This window comes from Benincasa hispida, chromosome 2 (genome assembly GCF_027475165.1).
Source record: "Benincasa hispida cultivar pf3 chromosome 2, pf3_genome.v1.1, whole genome shotgun sequence".
Lineage (NCBI taxonomy): Eukaryota > Viridiplantae > Streptophyta > Magnoliopsida > Cucurbitales > Cucurbitaceae > Benincasa > Benincasa hispida.
The window spans coordinates 68400986-68427614 of record NC_143479.1 but is presented as its reverse complement, the minus strand read 5'-3'; the positions used below and the strand labels follow the sequence as shown (position 1 = coordinate 68427614).

The window sequence follows — 26629 nt, the reverse complement described above, 5'->3', positions numbered from 1 at the left end:
AAGGAATTCTTTCGATTCCCGAAGCTGAAGCTCTGTGCCAGGGGTCACTTCTACTGGGAAAGCAAGCCTGGAAGGGAAGCTTTCCACTCCATCTCATCCACACGCCGGCAAGCACAAGTCTCCGATCGGGATCTATGTCAAGAAATTGACTCTCTTTCCGTATTTGTTTCTATTCTTTCATTTCATCTACTGTGTTCATCTTCTTTAATCTTTCATTCACAAATCATGTATCAAATGCTTATCTTTAGATTTAAATGCTATTATCGTCATCATTATCATCTCTCTGTTCCTTTCCATACATTTATCATCCATTTTCTCCATCATGTGTTCTTAATCCCCTGGGTAAAGAGGAAGAATTGAGTGAGTGAGTTAATCTTTGTTAAGGTAATCGACTAAGTTTAGCTAAAGCATGCTCGACGGCATCTTCACCTGTGAGAGCAGAAGTGAAGATGTTATTCCGCCTATCGAGAAAAGGTTGGAAGAATGCGTTAACTAAAGGGGGAAGTATTTCCAGAGATGGAAACAACTTTGCATTCATTACGTTCATCTTTGTTTCACCATAGACGTATAGGAACGCGGCCGATCACTGAAAGGTGTAAGTCAAGAGGAAGCGGAACCTTAGTTGTGTCCTTAATGGGATTGACAAACTTGCGATGTCCTTTCCCTCTACTCATTCTCTTTCTAACTCATTCACAAGACTTGCCATCGCATTTATTTACAGCCAGTCCTTCCCTGTATCATAGTAGTTTAGACATTTATTTACAACGCATTTTACTTTCAATACAATTTACATTTCTGTCAAACCAAATTCTTTATTCTTTATGAAAACCGGTCGCATTTACCACATTAGTATCGCATCTAAAGGACAAACAATCCCCATGTTCGACCTCAAGTCATTCTGAGAAACTTGCGTTGGAATTATACTTGGTTCTAGTGCAAGGAAACTTGTGACACGCACTACATCATCACATACTACGAGCATATTATCATCAACGCATACAATTAGAATGTAGTATCGCAAAATATCTTTATCGCAAAGCACTTGAGCACATAGCACATCATCAATTTCATTCATAAACAACACAATAAATAAAGATAGATATTAAATATTCATTACAAGTTTATGGCAACATGAGCTTGTATCATTCATACATCAATAGTGTGCATAAGCGATACATAACATACACAGCATAACAACATTTCCATTTTTTATCCTCACAAGTTTATGGCACTATTGTAGGGGACATGAACAACATTCCATTTTTATATCCTCACACTTATCATCTCAGCACGTCAAATCCAGTTGAAGGTGGTAGAAGTGCATGAAGCTATCAAATCACCTACATGTTATAGCATCTTCATACTTCGAACTTGCATTATCTTGTAGCACTATCAAATCAATATGAGCATATCAACTCACGAAATGCAGTAGTGGTATAAGTAGCCACCTGATCAACGGATGTTGTAGACGTATGGCTAGCCGCTAGGGGTGGCCATTCAAACCGCAAAAATCAAACCGTTTCTAAAAAATGGACCGAACCGAACCGAAAACTCAATGAAACCGAAAAATGTGGTTCAACACGATTTGAAGAAATTTTGAAGAGAATTAATTTGGATCGGTTCGATTTCAATTTCGAAAACCGAATTTGAAACTGAACCGAACCTTTTTTAACTAATATATATATATATTTAAAAAAGGAGTAAAATTGAATTTAAAATCGAACCGTTTTTAATTTAAAGAACAAAACTGAACCGAACCAAATCATTTGTTAATTAAAATATATTTAACATAGATTTTTTTAAAATGCCAAAATCGAATTTGAAACCGAACCGAACCGCATAATGTTGTTCGGTTCGGTTTGGTTCGAAACAATAAATCGGTTCGGTTCAATTTCACATATAGAAAATTTGGTTCTGTTCGATTTGACCACTAAACCGAACTGTTTCCACCCCTAGTAGTCGCTTGTCATAACCTACAGTATCAAGACCTGCAAAATCATAATTAGATGCCAAGTAGGTTCCCCATATTTCTCTATAAAAATGACCCAAGCTTTCCACCTATGCAGAATCATTTGAAGATTCTCAAGAGATATTCCAGCATCATAGACGAATAGTCTACACATTTAGTTTTCTTTGAACTCTTATCTGTTATTCTTTTTTATTGATATTATCATCATGACTTTGTGTGGAAAGCTCGATTAATTTTCTAAGACTTGACTACACCCCTATGATGTAGTAGTTTGATAGCAAAAATCGAATATTTCCTTAAATATTATGCATGTCTTTCTGCTTTAAAAGTTCTTTACTTAAAATTATTTATCTCCATCTAACCAAACGAGATAAAATAACAGCACATAAACCTTAAAAAAAAGTAAGTGTGTGGAAATATTTAAAGCAACTGAAGGTGAAATATTATGCAAATTTTTATTAGGAATAATAAGAACACTTAGAATTAAATCATAATTTTCTGAATTTTAATACTAGGGTTAAAATATAGTGCAAGTAAAATGAATTGCATCAACTTGCATTATAGATTTTGTTTAGAATTTGGTTATAGTTATAATTTCAAAGTATGTAAACTACTTTCATGTGCACTGCTACACCTGTCGCATTGAATCTTATCCATAAATCTAGGGTTAGAGAGGTGGAGAGATGGTGTTGTTTGACATGTTGATTTGTAAATGAGTACTGAAATTAAGAGTTAAATAATATTGCAAACTCACGTAAAGGAAGCAGTTTAGAAAAATCTAAAACAGTAATAAAAAACAGCAACTCAACCCGAACCTACACTCCAATTACAAGCATAAAAAGCCTATAGCATCCAACCAAAACAGCTCCAAATTTTTAGGATTTCTCATGATTCCAAACCAGCATCCAAATAGTCCTATAATGTTTTTTCAATCCATTGGGAATAATGTTAATGGATGTAAATCTACTGCAATAGCTAAACCTTCCCTTTTATTTATTTTTCGATTTTGGACACATACATACATATAACGTAAATATCACATATATCAATTTTTGCAGACCAAATAAGTTGTTTCCTCAATAGTCTAATCCTGTGTCATAAATAAGTAGAAAAGAAGCAACATCATATATTTCCATGAAAGATTTTCATCTTATTGATCGATACACATCTTTTAGAATATTTAGATCAACCTAATGTATATGTGCTCAAGGCTCAAACACTAGAGTTAAGAAAACGACATCATACTCATTTCACAATCATAGATAAGTCAAGACCATGATTCATGATTCATATTAAGAATAAAGTTATTGCATCAACCAACAAAAATATATGCATACACACAGTAATTTGAACCTAAAATATCATGCAATACTAAACATTTTTTTCTTAGCAAATGACAATTGATAAAGATCAACCACAACTTGTTTCACAAGTAAAATCAAAATCACCAACACCAATAAAGAATATAGAAACCTAGATTATAGACTTCTAGCCCTAAGTAAATAACTGAATTGGTTGAATGAAAAAATATTGAATCCACAACTTTATTGAATGAAATCAATATCCTAGGACGTTTTAGTTTTGTTGAAGGTAAGCAAAAACCACAACAACAAAAGGATGTCATGAAAACTCGACTAATGGAAGTAATTAAGATTAAAAAATAATAAGGTAACGCAATTTTTTTCTCTCTAAATATAAAATATTAGTCAACTGATATATACAAAATAATGTATTTATATTGATATATCAATTGACATAATTTTAAATAATGAAATTAAGATATAATGAAAAACCTAAAAGCATATCACAATCAAGACCAAAACTTAAATCAAATCATAGAATGAAAACAACTTCATATCAAAACGAAACAAAGATAAACAAAAGGAATATCCACTATAAACATATTTGCAAATATCCATATGTTTTTTTTTTTTTTGCCGCTCACTGCAATTGTCCTAACAAATAGTTGAGTGATAGGATTGAATAATTAAGGTACATAACATAATCCGGATAATAGAAAACAATTCTAAAATACTATCAATCAAACATGTTTTTTTTTTTTTTTAATATTTTGGCAAGTTGTTTAATGTTATATAAAAGGAATAAAGTCGATTTTGAAGGAGAAACTTATCACTTATCCAAGTTCTTTAAGTGCATTCTTCATGTATGGAGGTATTTGCATCAATCATGTCAAATGGATTTGATGCTCCATGTACGGACTCGAAAGGTAGTGGCCAAGGAGCTGTCAATGAGAAATTTTATAATTATCAAACAAATATTCAATACTATAGATATAAGAAGCATTTTCAAAAAAAAAAAAAAAATACTATTTACATAAAATAGACAAATTTAATCTTATTTGATAGAGATTGATAGAAGTCTATCAGCATCTATAACTGATAGAAGTCTATCATTGATACTATGTGATAGATGCTGATAGAAGTCTATCAATATTTTTTTTTTGCTATTTTTGTAAATAGTTGGACGTTTTTAAATTTTATATATATATATATATATTCATCATTTTTAGGAAAGAGAAGAAAATTATTTATTTCACTACCATTCCAGTCTATGTTCTTATCCAACCATTCTACAAATGAGGCGTCGTCTTCAAAAGAGTTTGTTCTTGAAAGTTCATCATTCCCACCATCTTTCTTTTTCTCACAAACTTGAAAAGTCTCCTTTGAATTAGCCTCAACATCATTTTCGACCAAATGATTTGTCTGTTTTATTCATATAATATATCAACATCAGTTGAAGATCATTTAAGTATATAAAAAGAAAGAGCAATAACCTCAAAACTTAGTACAAAATTCCAGCTTCCGAATAGATCGAGAGAGAGCAATAACCTCAAAGCTTTGATTTTGCTGATGAACTTCCAAATTCTTATTAGAAACCTCATGATCACTAGCCTGTTTTTGATATATAATATTAGTATTAAGTTTCAACTTTAATTTGAACACAGAGAGCTAGAGCAATAACCTCAAAATTTTGAACTTGTTGATGAACATTCAAACTGGAATTAGCTTCAACCTCACTTTTCATCATATTATCATTGGCCTGTTTGGGCATATAATATTAATACACAAAGTTTCAGCTTCCATTTGAATAGAGACACAGAGAAGGCAATAAGCAATAACCTCAAAGCTTTGATTTTGTGGAAGAATTTCCCAATTCTGATTTGAATTAGCCGGTACCTCAGCTCCCACCAAGTGATTATTGGTCTGGCTCTTGACAAGTAATATTAGTACTAGATTTCAGCTTTCATTTAAATGGAGAGAAAGAAAGTGAGAGATAGTAGTTAAACCTCAAAGGTTTGATCATAGCCAATGGGAACATAACCAACACATTTCTTAGCTTTGTCAACAATCTTCTCAAACGTATGCTTGGACATTCTCCCTCCAATAATCTATGCATATACATATGAAAATAAATAAAATCCTAATCATTTAAAATAAGATACATATTTTGGTGCGTTCAAGGTTACGCCCATCTTTCTACAATCCACCAAATTTTCAAACAACAGTTGTTCATATGAATTTTTCTTTTTACTTTTTTCTAATTTTTGAGTTTTTTTTGTTAGAAATTAATAAGCTAGATACATTATGGATAACAAATTCCTAGATACATTTCTAATTTAAAGATACATGTAAATGTTCAAGTACATGAATGGTATGTATACACGTACTTAATTTATTTTGTGCCTTTTAGGAAGTGTCTCTTGAGTACTATATAAAGAGTTCATTTCCTTCATTTGTATGCAAGAGAAAAGAATCAAAATCAATAGAAGCAAATTGAAGTTTGAAAAGAAATTGAGTTTTAATAGAACAATATTATTCTCTTGTGCGTTCTTGAGTTTTGTAAGAGAACAAGTTTCTTCTCTTAAAAGTTTGTGAGATTTAGAGTGAATTTAGAGTGGGCTCATCAACGCTTTCAACAAAGTCGTATCAGAGCAAAAGGATTGAAAGATGTCATCTAACATGTTGCAGCCTCAACTTCCTCGCTTTGAGGGAAAAAACTATAGACGGTGGAGGCAACAAATGAAGGTTCTTTATGGATCTCAAGATCTTTGGGATATTGTTGACAGAGGATATTCGGAGCCAGAAAATGAGGATGGTCTTTCACCACAACAACTCGATGAGTTGAGAGATACTAGAAAAAAGATAAGATGACATTATTTTTCATCTACCAAGTTATTGATGAAAATATTTTTGAACGTGTTGATTTTGCTTGAGACTTAGAGCATTTTTGTTGATAAATCAGAAAAATGCATTTTTGTTGAGTACAATGAGAACTTCAAGGCTTATAGATTATACAACCCTGTAAGTAAGAAAGTTATTATTAGTCGAGATGTCAAGTTCGATGAAGCAAAATTCTGGCAATAGGATGCACCAAATAAAGACTAGAATCCATTACTTGTTGACATGAATGGCTAAGAAGATGCTTGAGACTTAGAGCTTGAAGAGACTCAACCACTGACTTCACCTTCTTCATCACACTCCACAAGTGATGAAAAAACTACTCCAAGGAAGACAAGAAATATTCAAGAGATCTGTAATACTTCAAGAAGAATACAAGATGATGAACATGTTGATTTTGCTTTATTTGCAGATGTTGATCCTATATACTTTGAAGAAGCAATTCAAGATGAGAAATGGAAAGATGCAATAGATCAAGAGATTGATGCAATCAAAAGAAATGAGACGTGGGAGTTAGTCAAATTACCGGAGAATAGAAAAGCTCTTGGAGTCAAATGGATCTATAGAACAAAATTGAAGCAAAATGGAGAAGTGCAAAAATACAAGGCCAGGCTCGTAGTAAAAGGTTACAAACAAAAGTTTGGTATGGATTATGAAGAAGTTTTTGCACCAGTAACTTGCTTGGAGACTGTTCGTTTGATGTTAGCCCTTGCAGTACAAAATAACAAGAAAGTTCATCAAATGGGTGTCAAGTCAGCATTTCTAAATGGGTATTTAGAGGACAAAATTTATGTCGAGCAACCCCTTGGTTATGCCAAAATTGGAGAAGAAAATAAGGTGTATCGATTGAAGAAAGCACTGTATGGGCTAAAGCAAGCACCAAGAGCCTGGTACAAACGTATTGATGATTTTTTTCTTGAAGAATGGTTTCAGAAGATGTCCATATGAACATACTTTCTACACCAAAGAAGATGAAAATGGTAATTTCTAGATGATTTGTCTATATGTTATGATTTAATCTTTATGGAAAATTCAAACATGATGATTGACGAGTTCAAAGAGAGCACGAAGAAAGAATTTGAGATGACTAATATGGGTTTACTTCATTACTTTCTTGGTATTGAAGTTAAACAAGGTGATAATGAGATTGCAATTTTCCAAAAGAAGTATACAAAAGATTTGTTGACAAAGTTCAAAATGGAGAATGCTTATCCTGCTAGTACTCCTATGGAATTGGGTTTAAAGTTAAGCAAGCATGATGACAATGAAGCTTTTGATGCCACCATCTATAGAAGTCTTGTTGGAAGTTTAATGTATTTAACTACAACTAGACCTGATATTATGTTCTCGGTAAGTTTATTGAGTAGATTTATGGCATTACCAAAGAGAAGTCATTGGGAAGCTGGAAAGAGAGTTATTAGATATATTCTTGGAACTATTGATCATGGAATCCAATATAAAAGGAATGTGAATAACGTTCTTGTTTGCTATAGTGATAGTGATTGGGGAGGAAATATTGATGATTTCAAAAATACTTCTGGGTATGTATTTAATATTGGTTCTGGAGAAGTTTCGTGGGCATCAAAGAAGCAGGATGTTGTAGCATTGTCAACAACGGAAGTTGGATACATTTCTTTGTCTGTAGCTAGTTGTCAAGCACTTTGGCTTAGAAAGGTACTACATGAATTGAAGTGTCCTCAAGAGAAAGGGACCATCATGTTCTGTGACAATAAATCATCTATTTCACTTTCGAAGAATCCAGTTTTTCTAGGAAGAAGCAAACACATATAGATCAAGTATCATTTCATCAGAGAATTAATCAAAGATGGAGAAGTATATATCAAGTATTGCAAGACACAAGATCAAGTTGCAGACATATTCACAAAAGCATTAAAGACAAACTTATTCTTGAAAATGAAAGACAAGCTCGGAGTCAGGGAAGTCTAGCTTAAGGGGCATGTTAGAAATTAATAAGCTAGATATATTGTGGATTCCTAGATACATTTCTAATTTCAAGATACATGCATTTCTAGATACATGTAATTGTTCAAGTACATGAATGGTATTTACACATGTACTTCATTTATTTTGTGTCTTTTAGGAAATGTCTCTTGAGTACTATGTAAAGAGTTCATTTCCCTCACTTATATGCAAGAGAAAAGAATTAAAATGATCAATAGAAGCAAATTGAAGGTTGAAAAGAAACTGAGTTTCAAGAGAACAACAGTTTTCTCTTGTGCATTCTTGAGTTTTGTAAGAGAACAAGTTTCTTCTCTTCTCTTAAAAGTTTGTGAGATTTAGAATGAATTTAGAGTGGGCTCGTCAACGCTTTCAACATTTTTTCTCTTGTGTGACTTGGGTGGGCTGTAAAAAGATATGTGCAATCTTAGATGTACTCAAATATTGCTCTAAGAATAGTCAATAGAAATTGGTAACCTCTTTCAAACGTGTAGAACCCATTTCATGATATTTCTCCAATAAATCACCCACAGTTTCTACGCCTAGCTCTGAAGACAACCTCTGGTGGTATATACCACCCTTGCCCACGCCTTCTAGTCGCCAAACTTCACTGTCCCATGTTGGGATGTCACATTTTTGCAACCCTAATTAAAATTTTATATATATTACAAAAAAGGAAAATTATTATGCACTAAATATTAAGAAAATTTTTACACATGGAAAAAATGGCAAACTATTTATAGAAATAGTAAAAGAAAAAAAAAGAAAAAAAGAAAAACATTGATATACTTTTATCAACATCTATAGTGATAGATTTGTATGAGTTTCTTTCTCAATATTGATAGACTTCTATTAATCTCTAGCAAAAAAAGATCAAAATTTTGCTATTTTAGGTAAATAGTTTTACTTATTTTTTTATTTTTAAAAATTCCCTTATGTGTATATAAAGTGAAAAAAGAGTAATAGAACAACTATACCTTTCATTCGTGGAGTCTTAACTTTAAGGGGTCCGGAAACAGCGTCTTCAATCACACCAAACTCCATCAAAATCGATTCATCGATAACTTTAATTCCCAAAAAAAAGGTCTTAGATATCCAATATGAATTGGGAGCCACAATGAGATTATTGACATAGCCATTTCCATCTTTTAGCCGATGTTGGAGATTATTAAAAGAGATCAACTCCATTGTTTTATCTCTTGAAGTAAGAGCTCGAGATTTGCTACCCGACACTTGTTCGAGGAGGAAGAACTCAACCAGAGCAAACGATAATGGACCATTTGAGATGATAGTGTTGGAGTAGACATCACAAATTTGAAATTTTAACGTCTTCTTATCTGTAGATTCTATCTCATCATTGTGGTATATTGTGCTGGCAATTGTGTTGCAGAAACGTAATTTGTATTTCGCTGTTCCAGATGTAGATCCATTCCCATGTTGATTGCTATTTTTATATATTTTGTGTGAGAAAGAACCAAAAAGAAAAAATGCACAAGATGAAGCTTAACACTTGATATGATGAAGATGGAATCAAACAATGAAAACAATTATACTTTTTACTCTAAAATCTCATATCTCATAAATTTTAAAAGAGAAGAAACTCTTTTTCAATTGCTTTATTCTTGGCTTGAGTGAATGAAATGATCCCCTTTGTATATATCACTGTTTGAGAAAAAAACGTTTCAAAAAACTCATTTTTATTTAAGTGTTTTTCATGGATTAAAATACACTTGTAAAGTTATTTTTAGTAGTTATTAAACACTCCAATTTCTTCTAAAATGAATTATTTTTTAAATTAAACACTTGAAAATGTATTCCAAAAACACCATAATAAAATACATTTACACATACTATTCATGTACCACTATAATTAATTTCATGCTACAAATATTATAAATTCAAGCATGTGTTCTAGAAATCTATACTCGTTTGATAACGTTCTCGTTTTCTATTTCTTGTTTCTTGTTTCTTGTTTCTTTTTTCCCGCTTCTTATCTTTAAGAACTATAAATTAAAATATGTTTGGTAATCATTTATGTTTATTGTTTCTTGAAAAGAAAAAAGAAATAGAAATATAAACTTATTTGATAACTATTTCTCGTTTCGTATTTCTTGTATTTTTTTTCACATTTTTATTGTTTTATAATTTGAATATAATTTAATTATATAAAATAAACAATATATAACATGCTTCTTAAATAAATAAATAAATATAACATGGTTTAAAATATCAAAAAAACAATTATAAAAAGATTTTACATTATGAAATACAAATAGATCCCGATGCAAAATTAACAATGATAATACAATTGTTCCTATCTTTCAAACGTTGCTCCAATTTAATCTGCAATCTTATTTTTCACTCGATTTATTCACCTTAAATGATGCCGATTCAAATTCAGTTCAATTATATTATTATATAAATATTGTAGTTGTAAAATAATACTAAAAATAAAGCTTAAAGAATATTTGAGTGAACGAAATTTATGTATTGTAAAATGTGAATTGGTTTTAAATGTACTAAACATATTCAAAATTCAAAAATTCAAATATTCAACATTAGAATAATATATAAATATATGAATTACAAAATTCAAAAATTTCAAAATTAAAATAAGATATAAATATGCATATACAAAAAAATCAAAATTAAAAAAATATTTAAATATACAACTTTGAAATTTGAAAATTGAAAAAAAAAATTATAAATCTAAATATTAGAAGTTTTAAACATTTAAAATTTAACTAATATATAAATATCCCTATTGCAAAGTTAAGAAATATAAAGAATAAAAGAACAAGAAAATGAAAAGGTCAAAAATAAAAGAAAAAGGAAATTATAAGAATGGAAATAATGGTGACTAACTAACGTGGGTTCTAACCCAAACCAATCATGTAGGAGTAGATCATCAGCACCTGATAACCAAACCTAGCAAAGATCATATAAAGATACAGGGAAAATGGTTTAATATAATATGGAAATAGAAACAGGATAAACTACTTTCAATAATTTTAAAATTTTGACCCAAATTTTAGAAACTAACGAGATGGATTATCAAATAAGAATATTTCTTAAAAAATAAAAACAGAAATAGAAAATAAAAAACGAGAACGTTATCAAATGATCCCTAAGTTAGTTACTTTATAACATAATATAACTTTAAAGAAAATAAATTGAATTGCTGACCTTGGCGATGGCGAAAAAGAGTGAATGTTAAGGAGCATCTTCTTCTCTATATTGATAGATACCTAAAAAGCAAAATGGATTGGATGTTATAATTTTTGCACAAACGTACGTTTTGAGAATATAATAAAACTAAAATAGTTCCACACCTGTTTCCGAAATTCACTCTCAAAGTTAGGCCACATTTCATTGAGAAAACGATTAACTACTTCTCCAATTGCAAACTCAATTAGAGTGGCAAGTCCAGAACTGAAAAAATACAATCGATAAACAAAATAAATGGCATGGAAACAAATCAAGGACTCAATTTATTATTATTATTATTCTTTTTTCAACGAGATACAAGAGGAGTTGGGATTAATAGATACACTGGAACATCATAACTAAGTTGACATATTGTAGCATTCCCATCATATTTTGATTTTAAAATGATAATGTTCAAAATCGCGACACACAAAATATTGATGCTTACAAATTAACCTAGACGCTTACCAATTAAAAACAATAGTACATATAGACTCACTAAACAAAATTTACAAACATGATTTAAATTGATCAAAGTCGTTACTTCTTTTCCGCTGTCATGTTATTTGCTATTTATATTTTTTTTTTCTTGAATTGGACAAAGAAGTGAAGCTATTTGTCAAATGTATGTGAGAAACACACAAGAACAACACAATATGTTATGTGATAAAAACCGATAAATATATGACGCATAATAACATGAGGAGCTAAAGTCCAATCAAAAGCTACGATTCAAGCCCGTCGTTATCTCAAGCTTTTTACTTAATAAATAGATCTATACATACTATTCCATGCATAGATCTATTTATTCATAAATACACAAATTAATAAATAGATGTAGAGGGCTATGAACAAAAATATATACAAATATAGTAAAATGTCTTTGCAGTAGTGATAGTGATAAACTAGACACTAATAGACTACTATCGATGTCTATCATTTATCGACATTTTTCTAAATTTGAAAACATTTTTCAGTAATTTTGTCATTTAAAATAATTTTTTTTTTTTTTTGTCTCTATACATACTATTCTCGTACCTATACAATTCATCCACCTAAAACTTCATATATCTATAAATTATCACAAATTGAAGCAATTGTATCATAAATCTAAATTATCGACCAGGGCGATGGTGAATGAGAGTGAGGCCAATTCTTCTCCATTTCCTTGAATACCTGAAAAAACAATGGATTATTTTTGTTACAAAATCTGTTAATATCTCTAATTTTATCACACCACGAGAGAGGAGAGCAAAACTGTTGACGCTATTGTCTACCTGTTGAAGAAATTGATGGCCATGTTCTTTCCACATTTGAGCGACGATAGGCCCAGATCTGAAAAAATAAAGTCAAATTTATTAGAGGTGAAAAAAAAAACTCACATTACTAGCAGATCAAAGCTTAATTTTACTTGAAAAATAAATAACAAATATAAACAAAAATAGAAAGCAAATCCACCTAGTCGGTACTGGGCATCTCCTTTTGGATTCATCTTGAACTTCTTGGCCTTCATCAGAAGATCCTCTTTTCTTCTTGTTTTTGTTTGCGGCAGAGGGGCTTCTCCGATCCATTATTGAATTCTTCGAGACCTCCAGATTGAGTGATTGAGACTTTGGATGATCTCGAGTTAGGGTTTACGTCCTCACTATCCATTCGTGAAATATTAGTCTCTTTCATGTCAAATGAAGAGATAATTTCTGGAAAATTGTATTGAAATTTCTCAGTAGTTCAAGTCTATTGTGTTCAGACGAGCTAATGGTTTCTTTTTCAAGCCACCACTCCTTTTTTTTTTGCTTTTCCTTTTCTTTTTCTTTTTTTTTTTTAAGCTCTGTTATAATCATTCAATTTCTCCAATTAATTATTGATTTTGTAATTTTTTTTATTCGTTGGGCTTCACGTTTGATTTGGATTTCGAAAATTATGAATTATTTATATATATGAACCATGCTTACGAATTTAGTTTAATAATTTCCCCATAAACTAATTACTTTTCATCCATTCAAGATGAAATAACCCGCAAACACATGTTTAATAATTAATTAAACTTGAGTTTGTTTGTCTTTTTATTTGAAAAGCTTAATGAATAGAGTACTACATTTTCTTTCTTTCTTTTGATACTTGCTCGGTTTAGAAAATTTTATTCGATGCTAAAATCTATTACCTTGATTTTTTAAAGGCTCCATTTTGTGCACCGATATGTGACGAGCTTGATTTTGTTTAACTTGGGATATTTTTATTTTATTTTATTTCATCAACAAAATAGAGTGAAACTTGAAAAAGAAGCTAACAATTGCCACAATTTATCATATGAGAAGTTTTCACATATAAGAAGAATAGCAAGCTATTTACATAAATAGTAAAAAAAAATACTGATAGACTTATATAAATCTCTATCAATGAAGACTTGTATTACTTTCTATCACTAATAGTATCAATGATAGATTTCTTTCAGTTTCCATTAACTGTTAGACACCGATAGACTTCTATCAGCCTCTATAAATTATAGACTTTTATTACTTTTTATCACTGATATAGACATTGATACACTTCTATCAGCAGCTTCTATCAAAGACAGGCTTTTATTAGTTTCTATCACTAATATAGACATTGATACACGTCTATCAGCGTCTATCGGTCATAGACTTGTATCAGTTTCTATCATTAATAGACATTGATATACTTCTATCAGCATCTACTGTGATAGATATTGATAGACAATGTCTATCACAACTATAATTAAATTTTGTTATTTATGTAAATATTTTTTCTTACTTTTTTATTTTTGAAAATCTCCCATATCATAATTTAAGGTTAAGTTGATGAAGTTAAAACTTGGATAAAAAAAGATTACCTTACCAAGTTTTTAGGGTAATTTTTTTCCATTACACGAAGACAATCATCCTTGATAACAATATAGGATTAACCGTAATAACTACTTTGTTAAAAAAAAATAGCTAGACGTATGATTTTCTAAGATCAGTCTTCTATGGTAGATAATTAATATATTCCTTTTTAATTAGTATATAAAAATCAATTAAATTGTATTATTAGTAGACTTCATTGTTCACATAAAATCTTATTAAAACTAGTATAAAGGCAAGTGTGATGTAGGTGAAATTTAAATGTTTTAATTCAAAGTGAAAAGAAAAAATGAACGTCTAAAAGTACATATATCTTGCTTAAGGTTAATTTAGAATCATGTACGAGATGTCAAATTATATATTTTTTGTTTTCTTTATTTGTTTTATCTTCAAATTTTATTTTGGCCAACACATGTTTGGATGTGTTAGTGGACCTTGCAATTCTTGGAAATTATGAAATGCTAAATTATATATATTATTATACTAACAAATTTAGGATGCGATTGATGTGTCAAAATAATTGAGATATCTTGGTATACCTATGGATCTTTTGGCTTCTGTTAAGGGATAATAAATCTTTTATTATATAATAAAATTTTCTCTTGTTGAATATCTGAAGAATCTCAAAATTAAAATTAGTTGGAAAACATGAATAAAATTATTGTTGACAGTTAAAAAAAACAAAAAAAAATCACAACTCTTCATGAGACCATCTGTTTTTAAAGAGGAAAAAAAAAAGATGTAACTTAATTGAAGGATATATTTTTCCTCAAAATATGTAACTACTCACATCTATACTATATTAAAATGGGTCAAATGGAGAGAATCTTTGACTCCCCATTTTGCCCTTACTTCTTTTCAAAAAAATTTCTTGTCCTTTTGCCCTTAATTTCCTTTATTGCTTTTGTATATTTTTTTTAAACCCTCACTTTTTGCTCTTCAAATATCCTCTTCATTGTAAAACCTTTTATCTATAACTAATTCTTTATATAACACGACGGAAACCTTTTACGAATAAGAACCTTTCATAAAATTAATTTGTTACACGGTGATTTTTTCATTAAAAGTTGTAAGATCTCAAGAATGATATTCGAGATTTCTAAAAGGTTAGTAATCGTTTCAAATAGTTTCGTAATTTTGAAAATTTAATGATGGGCATGGATGAATGACCATTGAATTCATGTACAATTAATCCATTACCATGATTTATTCAAATTTAATGATGGGCATGCGATTGATGTGTCAAAATAATTGAAATATCTTAGTATACCTATGGATCTTTTGGCTTCTGGTCAAGGGATAATAAATCTTTTATTATATAATAAATTTCTCTGTTGTTGAATATTGAAATGTTTTTCAACTATTTCAAATCTCAAAATCAAAATTAGTTGGAAAATATTAATAAAATTATTATAGTTAAAAAAAAAATCACAACTCTTCATGAGAGCGTCTATTTTTTTTTTTTTTTTTAAAAATACAACTTAATTGAAGGATATGTTTTTCCTCAAAATATGTGATTACTCGCATCTATACTATATTAAAATGGGTCAAATGGGGAAAATCTTTGACTCACCATTTTGCCCTTACTTCTTTTCAAAAAAAATTTCTTTGTCCTTTTGCCCTTAATTTCCTTTATTGCTCTTCACATATATTTTTTAAACCCTCACTTTTTGCTCTTCAAATAAGTGTTCTTTTATAGGCCTCATATCCTCTTCATTGTAAAACCTTTTAACTATAACTAATTCTTTATATAACACGACGACAGGAACCTTTTACGAATAAGAACTTTTCATAAAATTAATTTGTTACATGGTGATTTTTTCGTTAAATGTTGTAAGATCTCAAGAATGATATTCGAGATTTCTAAAAGGTTAGTGATTGTTTCAATTAGTTTCATAATTTTGAAAATTTAATGATGGGCATGGATGAATGACCATTGAATTCACGTACAATTAATCTATTATCATGATTTATTCAAATTTTCTTACACTATCATTACGGTACAAATTTCCACATGTCTTAAATTTTGTGTGAATTTTTGTGGATTTGATACTTTTTTGGCATAAGTACACGATGACAAATCATTTGAAATTTGTAACCATGTTATGAAAATTAGGTTGGGACCTAATTTGACTTTTTTTTATTATTATTAAAATGTAGAATTTTGATAAGATCTTTTTTAAATTAAACTTTTATATTTTGTTTAAATCTTTGATATATTTATAAGTAGTCATGTCAGAGAATCTATCGCTTTTTCCCTTTTATACCATGACTTTTCTTTTTATTCGTCTACAATAATAATTTACAGATTTCTATTTTGTATCTTTGTTGCAAAGATGTTCCTCCTCATTAATACTTATACAGCACCCGAAGTTCTCCCTCTAATGCTTAAAATGATAAAAAAAAAAAATTTATTTCTACACATAAAAAGTATGTAAATTATTCCGTTCTTAGATTTTGTATTTTAAAGCCAATTTAAAGGATATTTTGATATTTTGATATACAATTTTGTGATTTTTTTATTTAGGTTGTGAGTTTTTGTGCAATCTGTTTGTTCATTTTCATTTATAGACTTTATGGTTATTGATATGTTTTACTGCTTTTTTAATTGTAATTTGAGATAACTTTATTTTCAATTGATATTTATATTGTAAAAAGAAAAAGAAAGTTGATTGAGATGATGGGAAAATCACTTGAATGGATAAAAAAAAAAGAGAAAATTAGGGGAGTTGGAAATATAGAGAGAGATTTGAGAAAATTAGGGAATAGTGAAGAATGAATGGAGAAAATGATAAAAATAGAGAGTTCAAAAATTCATGTAATTTTATTTTTAAAATATCATCTATTGGTTCTCCATGTCCATAATCTCATAATTTTAGGTTATTTATTAACAAAATTAAATATTACTAACGTATCTGTAACAAGTTTCTACTTATTAATATTAAATTTAGGGAAATTCTTATGAATAGAAATATCCCAAGAATATTTCAAAAGTGCTACTTTTGAAGCTTTTTGCTATAAAGTGTAAATATTTTTTAAATATTTTTTTATATTTAAAAAGACCCCATTAATTTATATCAATTCTCTTAATTAATCTTTTTTTAAATTCCAAGCCATTGAAATTTAAGTTTTTTTTTTTTTATTAGATTTTAATTAGATGAAGATTTATTTGATCATGAAAAGGCTTGAGAATTGATTAATTAATTTATTGTTGTTATTTCAACCCTACATTTTTTTTGTTAAATCTACCATTAATTTTTTAAGTTTTTTTCAATAGTCTGCCTTGAGAAATTACCAAAATACCCTCTATTTTCTTTTTCTTTTTCTTTTGGCAAATTACCATTTTTGGGATTAAATTCAAAACAAACCAAAAAGAAGAAGAATACAACATTGATTGTGAAAATTTAACAAAGTTTCTATTTTCTTTTATTTTTTTAAATTTTATTTGGAACTGAATTTAATACTTACCATAAAATGTAAGTCAAATAATACTACCAAATAGTCGGTTTTTAATTCCTCGTTTTGTGGGTGAAAAACATCGTTCTTTTTTCCTCGTTTTGCGGGTGAAAAACACCGTTATGTTGATAAGTGAGTTTGTCATGTTTGTAACTGGAAGCATCAAATTATATTATGTAAGACAAGACATTATATGAAATACTGAAACTATTGTAACCGTTCATTTTCTTTCTCAAATTTAGTGTATTGCGTGTTTTGTCTGTCAATGATTTCATTTAGACATTGTCTAATCACAATTTGTATGTTTACCAAAGTTTGACGATATAAATTTGAATTTTGAGCCAACTTGAGAATATATCAACTAGCTAAGACATTATAATCTCAATCCGAATGTGAGAGGTTTAATTTAATTTTTTTTTTTTAAAAAAAAGGAAGGTACATGGTGAATTCCTTATATCTCTTGTGAAAAGGAGCATTTCATTGTCATGTAGTGTGATAGTAGCTTCTGAGATTGAAACTATCCCCAAAAATTTAGGGTTTTTTTAGTACAATAAGCAGATACGGAGATTTGACCCTATGGCCTCAAAGGATGAAGCATATATCAAGTAATGTTGAAATATGCTCACTTTTGGCCTTAAAATTTAGAATTTCATTTCAATATGTTTTTTTATACAACAAGTAGAAATATAAAGATTGAAACGTTCAACTTTAAAGAAAGAAGTATATTCTAACTAAAGGTGAGTTGTTCACTCACTAATATGGTTTATTCTTACAAAACTATGGCAAAGTTATTATCGTTGAATTATGTTCGTTCTCATTTATTCTCATATAAATGTTTTTATTTTCTTTTCTTGTCCAATAACATATTAGTTTAAGTTATACAACCTTTAATAAGTTATTATTCGAAAGAAAAATGCATCTACATGTTAATTCATTTTAAATTATAGTGAAAACGTCATGTTTTTGGCAAGCGAGTTTGTCGTGTTCGTAAATAGAAGCATCAAATTGAATTTTGTAAGACGAGACGTTACATGAAATATTGGAACTATTGTAACTGTTCATTTTCTTTCTCGAATTTAACATATTACGTGTCTTGTCTGCGAATGGTTTCATTAAAACATTGTCTAATCAAAATTTGTATGCCAAAGTTTGAGAATATACATTTGAAATTTAGGCCAACATGAGGATATATCAATTAGTATAATCTCAATATGAAAGGTTTGAATTTTTAAAAGGAAAAAAAGTACATGGTGACTTCCTTATGTCTCTTGTGAAGGGAGCATTTCATTGTTATATTGTGGGATAGTAGTTTTTGAGATTGAAACTATGCCCACAGATTTAGGGTTTTCTTAGGGTACAACAAGTAGATACGGAGATTTGAACCTATGGCCTTGAAGGATGAAGCATATATCAATTAGTGTTGAAATATGTTCACTGTTGGCCTTAAAAATTAGAATTTCGTTTCAATATGTTAGAAATATGAAGATTTGAGCCTTCAACTTTAAAGAAAGAACCCTATTCTAATTAAAGGTTAGTTCTCACTCATTAATATGACTTTCTTACAAAACTACTGCTAAGTTATGTTTATCGTTGAGCTATGTTCACTCTGATTTATTCTTATAGAAATGTTTTTATTTTCTTTCTTGTCTAATAACATATTAGTTTAAGTTATACAATCTTTAATAAGTTCTTATCGAAAAGGAAAATGTATATACATGTTAATTCATTTGAAATTATAGTGAAAACGTCGTTTTTTTGGCAAGGGAGTTTGCCCTGTTCGTATAAATCCCATTTCTATTAAATTTAATTATATCAATCCAATTTATATAATTAACATTTGAATCATATTCAAATATTTAATTTCTCTCAATTAAAATACTTAATATTATAATGTATCAAATAAATTATATTAAATATATCATATATAATTAAAATTTAATTAATTATATCATATATAATTAATTCTCTCAATTAATTTGGACAATTCAAATTAATCCAAAAACTGATTCTCATTAATTCTCGTTGAGTTATCGAGGAGACCTCATGGACCTGTAGCTTGAAGCTCCAATCATATGTGAATAATTAATTAAACTCTTTAATTAAATTATTCACTATCCGCTAACTGTTGAGCACTCCACTAAAGACCGACAGTTGTATTCTTTGCACTACAAATATATTTTTGTGTCCATTAAATATAACCAATAAATAGTATAATGACACTTAACAAATTTCTCGTAAGTACAATTGGCCCAAAATTACCGTTTTGCCCTTATAGTTACATTTAACTTCTTAAGTACCACTAATCTCTCTAATAAACAATAAAGCATAGTCCAACTATGACCAAACCCTTCTCAGGCCAAGAAAGAGTGTGGTGTCACATTGTTCAAGCCCCAAAATTAGCCCTTAAGGAAGCAATTTATTTATTTGCCTCGACATTGGGGAAGAAGTGAATTTCTTCTTGTGTAGTTGTGTACTCAGCTCCTCAATCAGATGAATCCCCAAAATGGTAGGCTTGTTGAGTTGGCGATCTGGCCATTCTCACCCATACAAATCAAAGGATCGCTTTCATAGGCAGAAGTTCACAACTCACTTAGGATTCAGATTATGTTACCTATGGTCATCCTGGTGAAATGTAAGTTTCTATTATGGACGACATTATATAATGAGACTATACATTTCGTGGTCTGGTCTCATACAAACTCTTTTTTATAGAATATCCCTGCTCACATGTCTCCACATGAATGATCATGGTTAAATCATTCAACAATTGTAACATCTACAAAGCGGGTCATACACGTAGTGTCACCAGGATAAGGTATCCAGCCTTATCCATCTACTACAAACCATTTAGGTTATCACTTAAACATGATCTACCCATATGTCTCTACACACATGTTTAAGCTACAATATAACCTTGGATGTTAGTTTATTGGTTTGTGGTTAATGCAAATAAATTTGAAATAAAACATCACATATTTTATTATATAAATAAAATGTTTGTACATTACAATTACAAACTATGGGACCCTACGAGATTTAGGGCATCATCCCTAACATCTATATTGTATCAAATACAATAATCTATAGTTATCATTTCTTTCAATAATATAGAGTATTTAATATAAATCTAATTCATATTAAAATTAATTATATGAATCTCATCCATATAATTAGCATTTCAATCATATTCAAATATTTAATTGCTCTCAAAATAAACTTTATATTATAAAGTATCAAATGAATTATATTAATTATATCATATATAATTTTGCTAAATTAATTATATCACATATAATTAATTCCCTGAATTAATTTAAAAAATTCAAATTAATCAATAATTCTTATTGAGCTACAAAGGGGATCTTATGGACCTGTAGATTGAAACTCCAATGGTACTCGAATAATTAATTAAACTCCTTTAATTAAATTATCCAACATCCATTAACTGTCGGTCACTCTATTAAAGACTGATAGCTGCGCTCTTCGCACTACATATGTATTTTTGTGTCCATTGGATATATCCAGTCAATAGTTCGATAACCCTTCACAAATTGCTCGTAAGTACAACTGAGTTAAAATTACCCTTTTGTCCCTGTAGTTACATTTAACTTCTTAAATACCACTGATCCCTCTAATGAACAATAAGTCATAGTCTAACTATGACCAAAAACCTCTCAGGCCCAGAGAGGGTGTGGCGTCACATTGTTCAAGCCTCAGAATCGGCCCTTAAAGGAACAATTTATCTACTTACCCCGACATTAGGGAATGAGTGAATTCCATCTTGTGCAGCTGTGTTTCCAACTCCTCAATAAGATGAATCCCCAAAATGGTAGGCTTATTAAGTCAGCAATTTGACCACTCTCACCCATACAAATCAAAGGCAGTTACATATGAGGAGCAAGCAAGCAACTAACTTGCCAGGGTATGCGATAGTGCGCACAGACATGAAGTAAGGCACACAGAATTTGATTGACACATAGGCATGAAGTGAGGCATGTGCTTTGTTTTATGTAATGGATATATGGATGATATGCATTGATGGATTTCATTGTGCACTCAAGTTTTCCCAGCGGAATTCAAGTGTAAATTCCTCTGAGTGTCTTGGTAAGTCCAAGGTCGAACACATGGACTTGTGAAAGTAGTTGTGTTAGTAATGTTTATGAAAACTTTGTGGTAACCAAGTAAATAAATAAAGTATGGGCGTGTTGTTGCGTTGATGAAAAAGAAGTAAATAAAGGCGGCGAATTTGAGAAAGATAGTTGCATTGATAGATGCAATGAGTATGTGATGAACGGGTTGAGAAGATCTTTAGCTAGCGTTACTCGGGAATACATCGAACTTTGCGATCATGTTACAACCGTGCACAACAAGTCATTTCCCAATGTAAATGCGATGCTCCTAAGTCTAGGATGCATGTGTTGAATGCAAAATATCCATAGAGCTTATCCATAAGTCTCTACTCTTGTCCTATGCGTTGATGCAAAATGTATGAAAGCAAGGTGACCGCATACAATCATATCTTATTGCTAAGATGCATACGATACGTTAATAACACATAGTGCTCATTCCTAAGCGCCTATCTCCCGTTTATGCGTTCTAATCTGGTTCTTCCAATCCTAGATTCTGACCTGACCTTCCCAAGTCTAGATCCTGTCTTTAGACTACCCTCCCGAGTATCTCTAATAGACGAATGAAGCATACATAAACAAGATCACAAAGATGAAGATTCCCTTGTTAAGCTAGCTAACTATTTTTCAACCCATTCAACTAATTTAGCTACTCATGCATAAATAACAGAGAGTGAACAGATATAGAGAAAGACATTCCATTCTTATAATTGAGTTGAGTACAAAATGACAATGGAAAGTAAAGGTAGAGAGCCTGGTAGCAATTTCTTGCTGACCGAGGCTTTTTACACTGAATCTCTATTCTGATCTACAAATGTTCCTGCTTATGCAGGCATCGGCCCTCTCTCTATCTTGGAGCTTCCGGTGCTTTCCCAAGCTTACCGGAACGATCTACTGGCACATCTTCTTTCTCGCGTCCGCCTTAAAATGAAAGAAAACTATAGACAGAGGCATGAACTTGTAAAGTGATGAAGTAATCGACTACTTAACCCTTTTTCTGAAGAATGCACTTGGTATTTATAGAGTTTCCATGGTGAAAAGCGGCTTCTCTCTCCCGATTGTACAGATGGGACAACTTTAATTCCTGACTGATGCGCCGGATAATTGTCACCGATAAAGCTGAATGTACTTCGTGATCATTATCGGTTGTCAACTTAATTTGGATCCGACTATTGTCAGCTTTCTGTCCCATCCTCTTAATTATCCTTTCACCCGGATGCACCCACCATGTTGTGCTGACCAAGTTGCGGTGATTCTTCTTGGGCGAATATTTTCGAGCACGATCAACGCAAAGTCTTGCGGTGATGTTGTGCTCGACCATTGTATTCCTATGATCGCAATCTCTGCATTGCGTTAACGCATATTCTGCACAAAAATGTAAAGATCAACTGCTCTAATGTGTTGGATGCATGCGACTGCAATATTATAGATTTATGCTTAATGGACACAATTTAACATGTTTCATCAACGCAATCCAATATTGTTTAAGAACTTAGTACTATGATAACGTGCATTCTGTCCGTTATCACACCCCTAAATTTAAATAATGCTTGTCCTCAAGCATAAGCTAAAGATGCCTTTAGTAAGTTAACCGCAAATTTTTCTTTCCCTAGATTTCTCAAGGATACTTCGTTCAAATCCTATATGCCATAATTTCCTTAAGTTTTATTCAAGTCTCTTCGTAAAATATTTCTAAGACTTAGGAATTGGAAGCTTAACATTCAAAAGGACTTTACTAAATTCTGGAACATCGCATGATTTATTTCAAAAAGAAAATTTTCCTCCGGGGTGTCAAATAATTTATCCTTACACAAAAAATTTTCTTTATTGCTATTTTTTCTGACCTTGCACTGATCCGAGTGCCTTGTCTTTGTTTTGGCTTGCCCCCACGTGTGTCATGCGGAGATCCAACTATGAGCAGTGTACTCTTTCTCAGACTAAACTCATACCAATTTGGCAGTAGAGTTGCGGTCATTGATTTATGCATTGATCCTAGTGACTTACTTTCGTTTTGGCTTGCCCCCATGTGTGTCGTGCAGACATCCAACTACGGGTAAGTGCCTTTCACAACTTACTCTTATCAACATGGGTTTCCCATTGCGTTGATAGTAGAGTTGTTATTCTAAATATATATATATATCTTTATTATTATTTTTTTTAGCAAGGTTGAAAATAATACCTCACCTCCAAATTTAAAATGCTGCAATGTCCTCGTTGCCAAAAGAAATTAAAATAGGTCATGCGATGGTCATAGAATGCTTGTAAAGAGAGTTTGAAAGAAAGCTACCAAACCCCTAACTTCGAGAAATGTTTCATGAGGTGACTATCTTAAGATTAAGTTGACTCTAATATATAAAAAAGACATAGAAGCATATTTTTCATCATTGAAAACATACTTGGCAAAGAAACAACATGCAATGAACTTCTAAATTTATCTACTTGGCAAATGATTACGGTAATTAAGAAGGATGCAGTGATAAAACTTAAAATGCAATGTGATAGCACAAAATTTGAAATAAAGATAAGGAAGAGTACACCCCCAAATTTTGCGCTATCGTCCGCATTGTGTATTGATGCATCTATCCTTGCGACGATTTTTGCTTCTTTGGATTGCGGTGATGGAATGAGATCATTTGCTTCTTCGCAATCCTGTGATTTAATCCTTGTAAACAGACAAAGAGAGGGTCAAATGATTTTAAAACAAAACAACAAGCTTTTTATATTATTATTATTTTTTTTATAGCAAAATAAGTGAAATACAGATAATAGTAAAGTGATGAAGAGTTAAATGTTCAAGAGTTGAGTAAGGGATAGTCCGGGTTTTTCAACTTTTCGGAGACTGTTTCTGGCTGAAAATCTCCTCCGCAATATGCCTTTATCCATTGTCCATTAACTTTAAATGTTTGACTACCATCCTCGGTGATCAGTTCCACCGCACCATGTGGAAATATTGCTTTAATGATGAAGGGACCAAACCAGTGCGATTTTAATTTTCCTAGGAAAAGCCGCAATCTTGAATTGAAGAGTAATACCTTTTGTCCGACTTAGAGGTTTCTAGCGCATATGTGTTTATCATGCTAGCACTTGGTGTGCTCTTTATAATTATTCGCATTCTCATATGCATTGACCCTCCATTCTTATAGCTCGACCAGCTACAGTTTTCGCGCTTCCCCTGCTTTCTTCAAATCAAAATTCAGTTTCTTGACTGCCCATAATGCTTTATACTCCAGCTCCAAAGACAAATGACACGCCTTGCCAAATACCAACGCATACGGGGACATACCTATAGGTGTTTTAAATGCGGTCTGGTATGCCCACAACGCATCATCAAGCTTCATCGCCCAATCTTTCCGCGAAGGTTTTACCACCTTCTCAAGTATCAATTTAATTTCACGATTGGACACTTCAGCCTACCCATTTGTTTGTGGATGGTATGCGATGGCCACCTTGTGGAGGATATTGTATTTATGCAGCACCACCTTTATATTGTGATTGACAAAGTGTGATTCTTCATCACTTATGATGGCACGAGGAGTGCCAAAATGAGTGAAAATATTTTTTTTTTTGAGGAACTGGGAGACTACCACCGCATCACTTGTGGCGCATGCAATTCCTCTACCCACTTGGAAACGTAATCGACGACCAATAAGATATAATGCTTGCCATGCGAAGGAGGGAATGGTCCCATGAAATCAATCCCCCAGACGTCAAATAATTCCAGCTCCAAGATACTGTTCATTGGCATTGCGTTCTTCCATGAAATGTTGTAGGTGCGTTGACATCGATCACATTTCATTGTGTAGTCAGCAGCATCCTTAAATAATGAAGGCCAAAAGAATCCACTTTGCAAAACTTTAGCTGCAGTGCGTTGCCCTCCAAAGTGCCCTCCATATGGCGAATCGTGGCACTGTGACAATATGCGTTGTTGAGCAGCATTTGGTACGCATAATTGAATGATTTGGTCTGCACCTCTTCTATACAGATTCGGCTCATCCCAATAATAGTGTTTACATTCATGCTTGAGATTCCTCTGTTGATGGTAGGTGTATTCTTCAGGGAATTGTTCACAAACCAAATAATTAACGATGTCCTCATACTAGGGAAATTCTTCTATGTGGAATAGCTACTCATCCGGGAACATGACACTCACCTCAGATTCATTGCCGTCAACCTCAGGATTTTCCAATCTGGACAAGTGATCAATAACTTGATTCTCTATCCCCTTCCGATCAATTATTTCAATATCAAATTCTTGAAGGAGGTGAACCCATTTGATCAACCTCGGTTTTGCATCCTTCTTTGTCATTAAATATTTGATTGCCGAGTGACCAGTGTGAATGAGTACCTTTATTCCCAACAGATATGCCCTGAATTTCTCCAATGCAAAAATCACAGCCAGGAGTGCTTTTTCAGTGGTGGTTTAATTTATTTGAGTAGGGTTTAGAGTATTACTCGCATATGCGATGGGGTGCAAAATAGTTTTCTTCTTTTGCGCTAATGCAGCCCCCATCGCATACCTGCTTGCGTCGCATATGATTTCAAATGGCGTTATCCAGTCTAGCGCAATTAGTATGGGCGCGGTAATCAACACATCTTTTAATACTCTGAATGCGTTGAGGCAATTGGTTTCAAACTCAAATTTCCTGTCCGCCTCTAACAACGCAGTCAGTGGTCGTGCTATTTTAGAAAAGTCCTTAACAAATCGTCTATAGAATCCAGTGTGCCCCAAGAAGCTTCACACAGCCTTCATGCTGGTTGGAGGTGGAGTTTTTCAATTGCTTCAATCTTTGCTTTGTCCACCTCCAACCTTTCTGGGGAGACCCTGTGTCCCAACACTATACCCTCTTTCAC

General features: G+C 31.4%; 1 protein-coding gene across 4 annotated transcripts; it reads right to left on the bottom strand.

Moving 5' to 3' along the window:
* Positions 1–3843: 3843 nt before the first annotated feature.
* Positions 3844–13173, bottom strand: LOC150038114 (calmodulin-binding protein 60 B-like). Of its 4 annotated transcripts, none has more exons than XM_090310936.1 (13): positions 12793–13173; positions 12612–12669; positions 12458–12510; positions 11460–11559; positions 11314–11375; positions 9105–9571; positions 8605–8771; positions 5277–5378; positions 5110–5199; positions 4952–5029; positions 4819–4881; positions 4530–4692; positions 3844–4211 (listed from the first exon to the last, which is right to left on the bottom strand). In XM_090310936.1, the coding sequence occupies exons 1-13, from the start codon at positions 12903–12905 to the stop codon at positions 4117–4119; spliced, it is 1611 nt and encodes a 536-aa protein (XP_090167062.1). In that variant the 5' UTR covers positions 12906–13173; the 3' UTR covers positions 3844–4116. The 4 variants fall into 4 exon arrangements, with proteins under 4 accessions (XP_090167062.1, XP_090167063.1, XP_090167064.1 ...); XM_090310937.1 differs by having other exon boundaries at positions 5110–5193; XM_090310938.1 differs by lacking the exon at positions 12458–12510 and having other exon boundaries at positions 12793–13101.
* Between the last annotated feature and the right edge of the window lie 13456 nt (positions 13174–26629).